The sequence below is a fragment of the Momordica charantia genome (assembly GCF_013281855.1).
Source record: "Momordica charantia cultivar OHB3-1 chromosome 1 unlocalized genomic scaffold, Mcharantia_2.0 BLBB01000001.1, whole genome shotgun sequence".
Taxonomy (NCBI): Eukaryota; Viridiplantae; Streptophyta; class Magnoliopsida; order Cucurbitales; family Cucurbitaceae; genus Momordica; species Momordica charantia.
In genome coordinates this window covers 16833056-16848184 of record NW_028275157.1, presented here as the reverse complement: position 1 = coordinate 16848184, position 15129 = coordinate 16833056, and the positions used below count along the sequence as shown (strand labels likewise).

The 15129-nt window shown below is 30.7% G+C and overlaps 1 protein-coding gene across 1 annotated transcript; it reads left to right on the top strand.

The window, feature by feature from the left end:
- Positions 1-1541: 1541 nt before the first annotated feature.
- LOC111005844 (PRLI-interacting factor) lies at positions 1542-7762 on the top strand. Its single transcript, XM_022277480.2, has 2 exons — positions 1542-2785; positions 6418-7762. The coding sequence occupies exons 1-2, from the start codon at positions 2051-2053 to the stop codon at positions 7357-7359; spliced, it is 1677 nt and encodes a 558-aa protein (XP_022133172.1). The 5' UTR covers positions 1542-2050; the 3' UTR covers positions 7360-7762.
- The last annotated feature ends 7367 nt before the right edge of the window (positions 7763-15129 follow it).

Below are 15129 nucleotides of genomic sequence, written 5' to 3'. Positions count from 1 at the left end.
TTTTTAGGAAATAAGGTTGGATTTTGTCATGTTTATTGTGGTGTGATGTAAATTTTGAACAAACAAAATTCTGATTTTTTTTTTTTTTTTTTTGAAAATGCTCATATTTCTCCATATTTCATAAATATAATTTTTTTGAAGAACAAATTCCATTCCTATTATTTCCCAAAGTGGCAAGCAAACTACTGTAAAATATAATTTATTCTACAAAATTCTCATGAAACCACCTAAAACTGAAGAAAAATATTAGAAGGGAACATGGTTATTCTGATGCCTTTCTTTAATTAGGAGGCAGTAATATTTGAAATCTAAATTTCCATATTCAAATACATATTGGAATGGCATCTACTTAATTAATTTATTATTTGATTATTGTTTAATTTGCAAACCATTTGCTACATTGAGTTCTTTGGATTCAAGTTATTTTGAATTAGTTTTTTCACCATATGACATCTGGCACTTAATTTTATTTTTCAAATTAGTATATATGATTATTTTAATCTTCATCATACATATGTATTATGAAGATTAGTTTTCAAAATAACCAATAATGGCGCCTACTATGATCAATGATAAAACACTTTTTGTTAAGGGTTTAATTAAAATAATACCAAGATTTTAGTTAGAAAATCATCACATTTTAGTAGGTTCGTAGAATTGACATAATGTATATGTATGGGATGGTTGCATGTAACCATTAAGATAATAACAAATCTTAGCATGGAGTAAAAAATTTTGTAGTAAAAAATTTTGTAAGAATGATGCGATTTTTGAAACGCCCTAACAACATATTTCAATTTTATGTCTATTGTTGTTCTACAAATTTATCATATTTATAAATCTTATTCTTTACGCTACATTTACGGATACAATAAAACTTTGTACCACCCACTATAATTCCTTAAAAATAAATCGTGATTGATTTTTCAAATTACAAAATCAATACCTGACTTTTTTTTTTTTAATTATGTTTGTATACTTCTTAAAATTCATAGATCTACTAAATATAACAATAAAAGGTTAGAGGGATCTATTCAAACGTAGTCCGTTAGTGTTTTTAGTGACGAACAATATTCTTGTTGGGGGAGTTATTATACTATCCTTGATGAGATAGAATTGAAATATACCTATGGTTAAATAGGCACGTTTAATAATCTCAAGTATTGGAGAGTATCGAAAAACTTGTAATGTAACACAATAGCATAATTGCACAAAATAATGTTGGATATTATTGCAGATGTTCGGAAGTACAAAGTGTTGATACTGAATTTGATAGAATGGAAGTCGGTCGTCTTGTTGCAAGATTTGTCCCTCGATTGAAAGCTAAAAAAGGTTATTTTATACCAAGCCATAAAAAGAAATAATTTTTAAAAACCAGCATATTGTTGTTAATCACCCACCCTACGAACAAGTGGTTGTATAATTGAAGTAAGAATACAATAATGTTTTCTCTCAAAAGAGAAAAAAAACAGAAAGAAAAACGAATATAATAGTGTTCTGGACTGTGGCGATTTTGAATATCCAAAGAGAGAAAGGTATTGGGTAAAATTATTTGAAATCATACAAATTATTTTACAGAAGACGAAGAGGGAGATTGCGTAGCTGTGAGAGTTTGTTCTGAGCAACTTTTCCCTTTTTCTTTTCTCTTTTTTTAATCATTGCCCATCAAAAGCATATTTCTTGGGAATCCGAGAAAATGGAGACCCAAAAGCCAAAGCGATTCCTTTAAGAGAAATTTTGTGTTATAAGTTCTACTAACTTGTGAGCGGACAGATGGATTTTGCTTCTATGGGGGTTCCACACAGTGGGTAATCCGCCATTAAACTAACATACCGAACAAAACTCCAAACTTCGCGATTCCCCAAAGCTTTCATGAGCATAACGAGCAAAAAAGGAGCAAAAGGGGCCAACCCCACATCTCTTACCGTCTAGTTTTTCCCATCCCTCGTTCAGTAGTCAGTACTCTATACACCCTTTTGTTATTCCTCTCTCTCTTTCTTCTTCTCTCTGTAATTTCCCACTGGTTCTGGCCGCCGATCCGGCTACTTCCATGGAAGATTCTTCCCGAAGGAAAAGCGGTTCCGTCTGGGAGCTTCGTTCTCGTCGGAGATCTTGGTGTTGTTCGTTTGCAGTGCCACCTTCCAGTCCGGAGAACTTTGTGGTTTCTCGGTCTAGAACCCCTCGTGCCAAGTCTGAGGGTGTCGCGAAACCCAGTATCTCGGTTCCCAATTCGCCTCAGAGCTCCAAATCCGGGTTGGGATTGGTGGGTCGGATTGACCCTAGAAGGATCTTGTCTCCTGGCAGAGTTTCGCCCATCGACTCCGACCAGAATGTTGACAGTTTGGCGCAAGAAATGGTCACTGAAAACTCTGCAGCCGTCGATTCGATCGTCCAACCGCGAGTTGAGAGCTTTCGGGCTCCGAAGGAGAAGTATTGGGATCCTCCAGCAAGCTTGTCGGGCTCTGGCTCGAACATTGGGTGCGACAAGAAGGGTGTGTTTGATGTGAGATTGAATTTGAGGGGGAAGAACGGGGGGTGTATGGTTTTGGAGTTGAATTCAGAGGCATTGAGTGCAAATTCAGAGGTTTTCTCCGAGCTGATTGTGAAACACAAGAAGGATTTGGTATCAAACGGTAGTCCTTCGCGTTCAAAATTGTGTAGAATAGAAGTGCCCGAGGTGGAGAATTTGGGGGTGTTTAGGGAGACCATTGAGCTTATGTTTGAGGAGGATATTTCAAAACGACTTGTGAAGATCGGCGTGTATCGGGCTATCGACATACTTGAGGTTAGTGCTTAGGGTCTCAGAGGTGTTGTTCTTTTTATCTGTAGTTCATAATTTGATTGCAAAATTGTTCCTCTGTGTGTGCTTCAGCTGCTTCTGCTTCATTAAGAATAAGCCTGGGGGAGTTGGGGTTTGGGGCTTAATAGTGTTCTTACAGTGTGAAGTCATATTAAGAACTACCCTCCTGAAACAATTTAGGGAAATAAGCGTCAAGGAAGTCGTGTGCATTTGTTTTTCTTATCAGCTGATTATGGTTCCCCAAAAGTTGGGAGATACTGGGAAGGCCATTGGATTCAACGGTGATATTTGATAAGGTTCTTCATCATATATCCCTATTGTATTTTGACTATCAAATGTTATAGGGTTAGACTATGGTTTTGAGTTGAAATGACTAGTGTGTTTAGATGTCTTTTGAAAAAAATTCATTTTAAATAAAACTGCTGTTTTTATAAGCACCTCAGAAAGAATTACTAACTTAGGATGTGTTAAGTATAGTTAACCTAAGTGATTTTAGATAACTAAAATTATTTTTTTAAATATCTTATGTGCTTAATAATAAATAAAGATCATTTTAAGACCAGATTGCCTTAAAATAAATTTTTTAAGAAATACTTGAGAGGTGATTATCCAAAAGAATTATTTTAATGTGATTAACTCTCTCGTATTTTAAGTACGAAGAAGTGGGAAAAAAAGTCTTAAATGAAAAGATATACCAAACTCACCCTACATTGGAATGATAAAAACTCGACTGAGCTGTTCAACGGTTCCAATGTTCTTTTCTTCAGGCATCTGTTTCTTGAAACTCTTTCAAGGCCATTCCTAGAGTTGTACATGGGAATAAATTCTTTTTGTTAGTTTTGCATGTAAGTTGCTCGCTTATATCTGATGATTCTTAAGTTGGATTTGTGATGACCTTGTTAAGCCATGTAGTTGTTCAAGTGAGACATGTTCTATAGGTATTTTAAACCCTTGAAACTCTTTCAAGAGACTACACCTGCGTTAACCTTAGCATGGGATGAGGTTTCTTGTGTATAAGAGGCTCCAATTTGTGCAGGAGTACTTTGGATGTGTGAAACTAAAGCTTTACCCCCTCATCCCCCCTTAAACTAAAGTTGTGGAGTACTTTGGATGAGGTTCCATGTGTTTCTTTTTCCTGTTCTCGGGAGAAGCTTATTGTTGGGTTCACTTGGTATAAGAGATAGCCCCTTTAGGTACTACTTTATATCTGTAACATCTCTAGCGAGGGTTCTTCTTGTATATTTCATCCAATCAATGAAATTATTTCATACTAAGAAAAACATGTACTGACTTAAATCACTTCGGCCTTGAGAAGAAACTGAAAGTTATGAATATCTGCTCCTAGAATGGCACTTAGGCCTTTGTTAAATCATATCTAATTGCCTGTAGTCTTTTCAAAGTTATATTTTTCGATCCTTGATTCTTAACCTTTTTTTTTCTTAAGTAGGATAACTATGCTGATGGTTTATGATTATAGTTCCCTAATGATAATACTATTGTTTATGTTTGAAGTAGAATAAAGAAGGATCAATTATGATTATAGTTAAAGCCGATAATGTATATGTATATGCATAGAAACAAACAAGTTTGATTTTATACTCAAAATTTATTATTATTACTCTACAACGAAGCAGGCTTAACAGAAAAATGTAAATTTCAAACCAGAAAGGAGCTTGCAGAAAACAAAACAAGGAAATGACAAACAGACGCTCCAATTCTGAAGAATAATAAAGAAGGATATAAAGTGCTTTACTCTTAGAAACCTTGAGGAAAGCATTAAAGTGGGTCAACCAATGGCAATGCCCACTCCTCCTCCCAAGAACCTTCTATCCTTCTAAATATTCTTCTACTACTCTCGAGTTAGATGTTCGACAAAGTAGCCAAAAAAGATGCTTTCCAAGGACTAAGAGTCTTGTCTCTATCCTAGAATGGCATATGAAAGAACACCTCCTCCAGCATCTTCCAACCACAAGATCAACTTGGCACCATCCTACACAAAAGATCTCCAGAGAACAATTCTAGACTATCATGTGAACAATTCTTGACTAATATAGTGACCTGCCATCCGTGAAACAAGTTATCTAAATCTTCTTACACATACTTGTTAGGAAAACGATGGAATAGAGAAGAAAGAGGACCACCGCTCAACCAACTGTCCTTTTAGAAGCAAACATGCAAACCAAATACCAGAGAAGTAGGGCACCCGGATGAAATATTTATACATTCCATGGGTTATTGGAAGTACTTTTAATCACACTAGCCAAATTTCACCTAGTTGAATCATGTTCGTATTTATTCACAATGACCTTATACCACAACAAACCATTTGACTTGAGATGGGCATGCCATAGCCATGTTACAAGAGGACTACATTCTTAAGCCTGAGGTTACCTTCCCCAACCCACCCTCCCTCCTATCTTGGTCTTAAAATTTATTACTGTTCTTATATATTTCTTTTTATGCCCATCATTCTTTTTTTTTTTTTAATGATAATAAAAGATTGAAAACTTTAGTTCAATTGTCTAACAATGGTTGACATGTGTTTACTTTTCTCAACAAATATTTGGCCTGTGTCATACAAGTATTTGATGCTTATTCAATCAACTCAACAAGTGTCAAACATGTGTTTGCTGTGCTTAACAAGCATCTAGCACATCTCCAACAAATTTTGGTGTGTCAAATTGTCAGGTCATATTACCCAAATTAATGTATGAGTACTTCATAGGTTGATGTAGCACCTTGGTATGTCATATGTATTTATTCAACAAGCGTCAGACCTCATATTTTCTTGGAAACTTTTTTTCTCTTTATCATGCAAATGTTCAATTATGTTTGAGGTGAAATTATTGGTTGGGGAAAATTGAACGTTCTGAAGTCAACCTTCCTTTTTGTTTTTGATTCCCTATAACCCCTCAGTTCTTTGGGTTTCGAATGTTCCCCGGCTCTGAAACTGGAAAATACTGTGTGAACTAGTTTCAAATACGACCTGACATTACTGTATTGCTGGCTGGAAAACTCATTGGATATTTAATAATTAATATCCTATACAAAGATCCGTGCATACTTGAATCCGGCCTTTATCCATGGTCATTCAGATGAAAAGATCTTTTACCTCTGTACCTTTGAACTTGAGAGAGCGGCCTATTGAACCAATTAAAATTGCATTGTTGCGCGGTAGGTACAATGCACATGCATTCTACCTATATTGAACGTCTGAACGTATCATTAGTAATGGGAATTCTAGCAGTCTCTTGTGGAGACCATGGACATTTGTTGTGGAAATTTTAATTTTGGATCATTTTAATTTAATTTAATTTTTTTTTTGAAAATTTTGAAAATTTTTAGTTTGTTAGAAAGTATTGATGAAAGGCCTGAAAGATCAATTCATAGATTTGGAATGATCCAATGCTCGTGTTAAGATATTTCAGATATAAATCAATACTTTATCCCTGTTTCGCACATTATAGACACCTTTAAATATTAAGACTTTGCTAAACATATCAAGTGTACTGATTGAAACTATTATCTAATCTCTTATTGAAATAGCCATTATCTAGATCAAGCATTATTTCATCAGTGAAGTCCAGCACTAACAAGGAATAGATTTTATCACCTAGGTATCCGCAGGTATCATGTACACAAAGTGCGTTGCTTCATGTTTAAAGTACTTAGAGGCTGTGCCATGGACAGAGGAGGAAGAAGAGAAACTAAGGAATCTGTTTAAAAAAGTCAAGTTTGATGATGCAACAAGTAGAGATGTCATGGCCAGGCTTCGCCTGCTTGACTCAGTAGTTTCACAGCAAAGTATGGCCAGACAGCTTGTTTGGTCTGTTTCCACTTGTACTAATTCCATTGCAAGAACTGAACTGAAGTGTTTAGTGAAGGGTCTTCTGTGCAAGAGCTCTGTTTATGAGAAAGATCATCTGGACCTCAGTAAAGAGGACCTTTATGCAGTTTTTCATACTTGTCTAGCTTCATTAGTCAGCCTTTTGAAGGGATCTTCTTCAGATGCGGTCTGCCCCGAAAGATGCGCAAAGAATATAACCGAGAAGCCGTTAATTGAACAAATTGCAACAGAGGTGGATAACATCAACTGGCTGCTTGAAATTTTACTTGATTGGCAAATGGCTGAAGAATTTGTCAATGTATGGGCAGATCAGAAAGAACTGATTAGGATGCACGAGAATGCTTCACCAATGGTTAGGTATGAGCTCAGTCGGGTTTCAGCTAACTTATTCATTGCGATGGGGACAAGGAAATTGAATTGTCGTTCGGAATCAAGGTCGGGACTACTTCAGGTGTGGTTTGGCCCAATGCTACTAGACTTCGGTTGGCTACAGCGCTGTAAAAAAGGACTGGATATGAAAATGCTGGAGGAAGCCATGGGCCAGGCACTACTTACTCTGCCTATGAAACAACAGCATTTGCTATTCATGGAATGGTGTCGGTTCTTCTCAAAGCGTGGTACCGAGTGCCCTAATCTTAGCAAGTCGTTCCAAATATGGTGGCGCCGATCATTCCTTAGAGGTTCCGAAACCTACTCCATTGAATCTAGGTAACTACTCTCCCTGCACCACTTGGTGAGTGATATATAACACAAGTGAAGCAGTTGTGTACACCTGAAAGTTAACAAATAGGATTGTTGTAACACGTTTTAGAGCAAGAGACAGCTTTTGTAATTTGTGAGAGGTTGTATTGAATCTGATTTCCCACTTGTATGTTAGTCTGTGGAGAATGGAGATTATGTTCTCAAGAGAAGGAAGGGCTAATGAGACTGTTAATGTAGATTTTTCATTAATACAACACTGAAGCAACCAGATTCCTTGCTGTAATTACACACAATACAGTTGGATCTATCACAGCTGAGCAGAAGAAAGGTCTAAAAGAGGGGAATTCTAAATGGATCTGTAAGTTATTTGACAATATATTCCGTACCTTATTAAAAAAACCGATCCTCCTTAAGCCTTGGAGTGCTGATCTTTGCTTGGGCTGGCTCCGGGGCTCTACCCTGGATTTGTTTTCATGTGTAAGAGAAGAAGCACAGAACAACCAAAAAAGTTGGGTGAGTTTACCAGAAATATTCCAGGTGGTGAAGAACAACTAAAAAATCTAATGTTTGCCTTATGGACTTTAGAATTCTTTTATAACCTTTTTCTCAAGAACTGGACAACTAAAGAACCTAATGTTTGCCAGACTTTAGAATTCTTTTATTACTTTCTTTTTTTCTCAAGAACTACTAAAAACTCCTAGCTAACATAACTTAGAACTTTCTTCCTTGCTTCGAAGGACGCTCTACGGAAAAATGTCTAATTACAAAAAGTAATTTTGTTAGGGTCAACTTGAACCTAGCTCAGTGGATTAAAGTATTTATTTTCAATTTAAAAGTCGTGAGTTTAAATCTCCACCTCTCTATATTGTGCTAAGAAAAAAAATCTCTAAGCATAGGGACATCGATAACTGTAACTCCAAAAAGGAAAAAAAAACTTTATTTTTGTAATTTGTCTTAGGTTTAAATAATATACTAGTTCTGTTACTTTTGGTTCACTTTAATCCATATATTTTCAACTTTTTTTCATTTGAGTTCTTATACATTTAAAGTATCCATTTTAGTTCGGGTGCTTTTTAAAAGTCACCATTCTAGTTTATTGATCTTTATTTTTATTTCATTTCTTTCCATCAAAATTTTAGCATTACACTATTGATTAAATTTCTTGAAACATAACTATAAATTTGCATTAAAGAATTTTTAATGTATATAAAATTTTACAAAATAAAGATAAAATTGGTTAATTTTTAAAAGTTCAACGACCAAAACAGGCATTTAAAAAGTATAATAACTAAAATAAAAACTAAAAATACATAGACCAATTAGTAAGTAGATATTTTAAAGATACATAGATCAAAGTAATCTAAAAATAAAATATACAGTAATCAAAATAGTATTTATTTAAACATTTGTATAATAGAGGTCGATATGAAACCAAAGACAGCAAACTATTCTTTTTTTTTTTCCCGAGTACATAAAGCAAACTTTGTTACTTTTTGGAAGATTGGAAATCCTACCGACCTTTTTGGTTTCGCTTATTTTAATAATAATAATAATAATGTTTGGAAATAATAATAATAATAATGAAAAGATGGAAAAGGAAATTGGAGGAGGCGGCCGTGTGTTCACACCATGTGGTCTCAATTTAATAATTTCGGCCCACAACCTAATCCACCAGAACTCTCTTATGGGACCCACCTCCAGAACGTAATACATATCTATATATATATATATCAATTAATCAAAATACATATCTTAATCAGTTAACCTTGACTTAGGTTAAGATGGATAATTATACCCAATTAAATTAATACGTAGATATATTAATGATTTTAATTAATCAATATCTAGACCAATCTGAACTTCAATCGTGAGTTGAAATTCGCATCTTAAATGTTATGCCATATATATAATTAAAAAAATACTATATTAATGATTAGTTTTTGGTAGCCTTCTATAATTGTATAACCGTATCTAATTTTTTTACTAATATCAATAAAACACTAAAAAAATACCACTATTTATTAGTGTATATTTATATGGTAATTTAGAAGAAAATTGAGGGTGAAAAAATGAATACGCGATGATTGATGTAGTTCATGTTTTGTTGGTGAAATAATGATGAATAAAATTTGATTTTATAGTTTTAAGGGTGAAAAAGTTAAACCTTTCGAAACTGAAACTCATTTAAAGTTCTATAGTAAATTATAATTAAAGGTAAATATTTTAAAGAGGCTGACATTTTTAAATTCTATACTTTTATTAATTTTATAGTGTATTTAAATTTTTATTTATTTAAAGTTAATTTTCTAACGATTAAATTTTTACTCTCAATTTTAGCATTAGAACTTATCAACTTCTTCTAGAAAATAAATACCCATAATTGTATCTTTAAAAGTTACTTTTATTTATTTGAATCCATATTCATTTATGTATTTAGTTTATAAACCTAATCCGTTCCCATTATGAAAAATAATATTCTTAAAAAAAATATATGTTAGCTGATTTTATCTTCATCTCTTTAATATTGAATTCATATGATTTAGTTTTTAAAAATATTTTTGAAGTTCCGGCTATATTAGAAAAACAAAGAAAACAATAGTAAAAGAAACGGTTTTTTGTCTTTGACATTTTGCTAAAATTCAAAAACGTCGTAAACACAAAAATTAAGTTTACTTATAATAACATTTAATTAAATGGAATATTTTTTTAATTATATTATTATTATTATTATTTCTTTTTACTCATATATTTTGACTATATGTCAAAACTAGACCATGTCGTCAGCTTTTTATTTAGAATTTCAAAATCGAACCTCGTACCATTCTATTTTCAACTATTTTTACTTGAAATTTCAAGCCCCAAAGAATAAGTTGGCAATCAGTTTCTTCTTAAATTTAATATTTATACAAAATCAAGGAATCAAAATTATAATAATTGAAAGATAATAATGACTAAAATAAAAATTTTCAAATTTAGAGATTAATAATAATAATATATTAAATGAATCAATAATGGGTGGAACAGGCAGTTGTTACAAAGGATAAACAAAAATATTAGAATTTGTTGATACATTCCGATCCTGATATTATTAATATAATGATTCATGGTATAGGTACAAAGTTTCGAATGTGGATGTTAATAGAAAATATCGATGCTGATGGAAATATCGAAATCTCAATTATATGAAAATATAAAAAAAAAATGTCGATGTTAACAAATATTTCAAAAACCAATCATTAAAATAAAAAATTCATAAAAAATATTTAAATTAAAAAATAAGCCTTTCATCATTTTGAATGAGTTAAAAAGATCTTATTATTAATATTGTATCCCTATCTTTTGTTAAAAACTTTTATATTTGATTTTTCTCGCAGTATTACAGAAATTTCATTAGGTCAATATCAAATTTATAAAGACATGAAATTGTCATTGACAATTTGACATGTGAAAATTGGATATACCCTAGATGCCATAATGGTGTAAAAAAATTGTTCTCGGTGTTTAAAAACAATTTTATATTGTTTAAAAAATAGTAAATTGTGTTTGAGTAGTGATTTTCTAGAAAGGATTTAACTAGAAAAAGTTGTACTCATGAGATAAATGTTTCCAAATGTGAAAAAGATCTAAAATTGGGCAAACTGGTAAATATTCTTCTATATTGAACAAATTTGTAAAATATATTTAAATAACACCCAAGTATTCCTAAAGTAATCCAAAATTTGAATTTTTAATTAGATTTGAGGGGTTTCAATGTTATATATAATTCTTTTGGATTTTTATCTAATATTCACATCACACCAACCCTATATTAATTTAAAAATGGATTTCTTTATGTCTAATCAGAATATAATTCAATTGGTTGATGCATATTTTCTCAACGAAAATATCAAAAGTTTGAATTCACACTTTTTTTTTTAATACAAATGTAGGACGAGCGATCGAGCTCACGAATTCTTTGTTTGAGATATATTCCAAAAATAAAAATTACGATATTTTCCTTTTCTAAAATATGATTGAGAATTGAGTTAATTATATGACATTTCAACTATATGTGAAAAATACCTACCGTGAGCGAGAAATAATATAATTGAAATGTAATAAGTTTTTTTTTTTTTTTTTTTGGTGATAGACTGACAAAAGTCCAACAAAAACATTATTCGTAGTACCCTAAAATAAAATCCATCATTTACTAGGCTTCTCTCTCGACCCAAAGAAAACTTACAAGTTCTATTTACTTATTTTTTAATTAATATTTGGCATTAAAAGCAAGTAAAAGAAAAAAAATAATAATAATAAAAAGAGAGAGAGAAGGATGCCACGTGGAAGACTAGGTCTTGGTATAGGGTCAGACTGAGTCACCAATCGGGTCTCCGCTGCAATTCTGACCCATTCAAACGCGGCTGCTCCCACAACCCAACAAATTTTATATTATTATATTCCACACCCTTCAATTTTCTTTTTATTTTCATGTCTTTATTATTATATTTTAAAATAAAAAAATGGGATGCCTACAAAATCAAATCAATCATATTCCCAAACATTTGAAAACTACCTTTGAGACTCTGCATGACAACTTTTTTTTTAAAAAATAAAAAATAAAAAAAGTCATGTTTGTTTGTGAAGGCTGAACAACTTCTTCTTTTTTCTATTTTAAGTAATAGTTTTATATATTTAAAAATAACGTCCCTAATATGATAAATTGGATATGTGACAAATCTTTAAAATCATAGATTTAAGTTGAGTTTCAAGATACATATTTTGGCTGGAATGCAGAAAAATGGATAGATTAATCGATCTGTTTGGATATAAATTCGGTTTTAGTGAATATGCATTTGGTAGAATTTTAGAGATTCGTTTTTTAAAATTGTTAACGGAGATTTGTGATCCAAACACTAGAAATTCTAAAAGATTTCTTTATGTCTTCAATGTTTTCAGATTCAGAATTTGAAATTTTTAGAGATAGAAATTATAAAAACTTTGATACATATATTAATTTATATTATAAATTCATTTTATGTTTGTTAAAATTAAAACAAATAAATATATTCTAAATTATATAACCTTGTAAAATAACAACTAATCAAAATTCATAAAAAAATATTAATAAATTAATTAATATAAGTTCAGATTAAACTAAATATCTAGTCAGTAACTAATTCTAATTTACAAATATATTACTTAATACAACTATTTTCTAAATTGAGATTCAATTACCAGATCTGCTACCAAATACATATCTGAAAACACTGAAAATAAAAAAAAATCATTTGTTTTCAAATGTTTTATGATTACCAACCAAACACTCTATCAAATTTTTTAGACTTATTTTAAAAAGTGGAAAGTTAATTTTTATTAGACTCCAATAATTTGATAACATTTGTGTAAAACCAATTTATAAGCCAATCATGTCGAATTGGACACTAATTAATTTAATTTTTAATTTTGCTTTTTAAATTATAGAAAAAAATTGGCATAATATCTTTGCTTCATCTAATCGCAGATTAAGCAGGTGATTATGGGAAGGATTTTCTCTCTCTCTCTTTTTAGAGAGAGAGAATTGTTTCCAAAGGTGTCAACTCTAGTAGGTCAAGCCACATGAATGAGAGACACATGTTCAAATCCAACTACAAAACTTAAATTCGTGGATATGAATCTTATTCATTGTCTCCTCTTTTTTAGAAAAATAGAAATAAAAATGCATTTGTTAATTATTTATTTTTGTTTTTTTTTATTGAAAAAAGAAACAAGAACCCATTTAAGAGTTTGAAAAAAAAAACAAGAAACTTAAAACATTATCAAACGAACTCTAATTTTTCAGTTCAACAAATATGAACGAGGGATTGAACCTTTACCGTTAGAGGAAGGTGATAAGTATTTTATCCATTAATTATGCTTAAATTTACTATACATATATATATATATAAATAAAACCTTAAAGGAAGGTGATAAGTATTTTACCTACTGAATTATGATTAAATTTACTATATATATATAATTTGGAATAACCAGCATTTTTAAAAAATGGATTATAAAATAAAATAGAAAACTGTTAATAATCCGGTCATAATTGTTACCAATCAATCTTTGGTAATGTGTCTTTTTTTTGGGAAAAAAAATCTTTGATAATGTGTCATATGTTAAAAAGTTATGATCTTAGTCCTGGCCACCATCATTAATAATAATAATAATAATATTATTATTATTATTATTATTTGAAATAGATCTCTTTTAATATATAAGAAGGAAAGCACTTTTTTTTTCTTTTATTTCTTTATAGAAAAAGGAAAATAAATAAACTTAAATCTAAAATATAATCTCCCTATTATGATTTAGGAGATTATATTTAAATATGAATAACACCGTTGACATTTAACTCCGTTGAAGAATTTTTAGGTTTACGGCCAGCCCATTTTGTCAACATGCTTGCTTCTAAAAGACTGCAATTATACCATTTTTCATGTCAAAAAGTCAATGTTCATGAGCTCCCTTTTAAATTATTTATTACTTTTTATAAGAGTGAGATTAGGTCTTAAAACCAATCTAACACCTTTATTTTAAAATAAAATATGAAGTTAAATGCTTTTTATTTTGATGTTTGAGATTTCTGGTAATAATTTACGATTTAGATCTCATACTAATGTGAAGATCGAGCTTTCAACATTAAAAATTTAGTTTAAAATCTCATTAAGATCTCATTAAGAAATCTTTTGTATACATGTAATTGAACTTAGTAAATTACTAATCAAAATCTATTATAATCATGAGTCAGAATGTGGGTTTAGTGAATTGTATAATGGATGTCATGTACTATCGTCTCTTCCTATAATTTATCGTATGGATATTTTCTAGAGATGGATAAAGAATGAAGGATCATGAGAATTATAGGACACGACGTAAATAAGGTGTCAAATTTTGGTTCGTGAATTTTGATGGTCCACCCTAAAGATTATTAATAAGATGCTAAAAAGATAGGTGGGATGTGTTCATGAAAATGACCTTGGCCACTGTTTCTTGCCAATAAATTTCATATATATGGAAGCCATTTAATTGGGTATTTAGATGTCCTTAAAATGTAATATTATAATTAATATTATATTGCTATATGATAAAACATAAATGAGATATAATAATGCTTATTAATATTATATTGCTATATGATAAAACATAAATGAGATATAGTAATGTCAAAGCATGTATAGTTCAGCGGTAATTGACATATATAAAAGAACGTTTGGAATTAAAATCATAATTTAATTTATTTAGTTAAAATAGTTAATGTTTTCTTACCTAGAAATGCATCAATTTGGTCCTCTCATTATAATTGAGGTGTAAATGTTCATAATTTCCATGTAAAATGTCCCACAATAAACTCGTGCATTTTTACGATTGACCTGACTACCAAACCTTTGTTTCTTTCTTTTGGTTATAATACAAAAGCTATTTAATACATATGAACATTTATAAAATAAATTATAATTATCACTAAACTACAAAAAAGAAAAGAAAAGAAAAAGAAAACAATACAATCTTTAACAAACCATGATGAGTATATTAGTTTTATCATAGATTCAAGTTCACCTTTAGATTGATGAAACTAAAATTTCCAAAAAAAAAAAAAAAAAGAAAGAAAAAGTATACAATGAAAAAAGTGAATTTCATCTTTTATCAATATTTAATTTAATTTTTCTTAAACTACCTTTTTCTCTCTACCACTTGTAAAAATATAAGAAAAAATTAATAATTAATTGCAAGCAACCACTTTTCTAATTCGTAAATATAA

What these genes read in the sequence shown, in the direction of transcription:
- LOC111005844 (XM_022277480.2), top strand. Translation starts at nt 2,051, where the DNA reads ATGGAAGATTCTTCCCGAAGGAAAAGCGGTTCCGTCTGGGAGCTTCGT. An exon ending in GGGCTATCGACATACTTGAG is followed by an intron (nt 2,786 to 6,417) that starts GTTAGTGCTTAG and finishes TTTATCACCTAG; the next exon opens with GTATCCGCAGGTATCATGTA.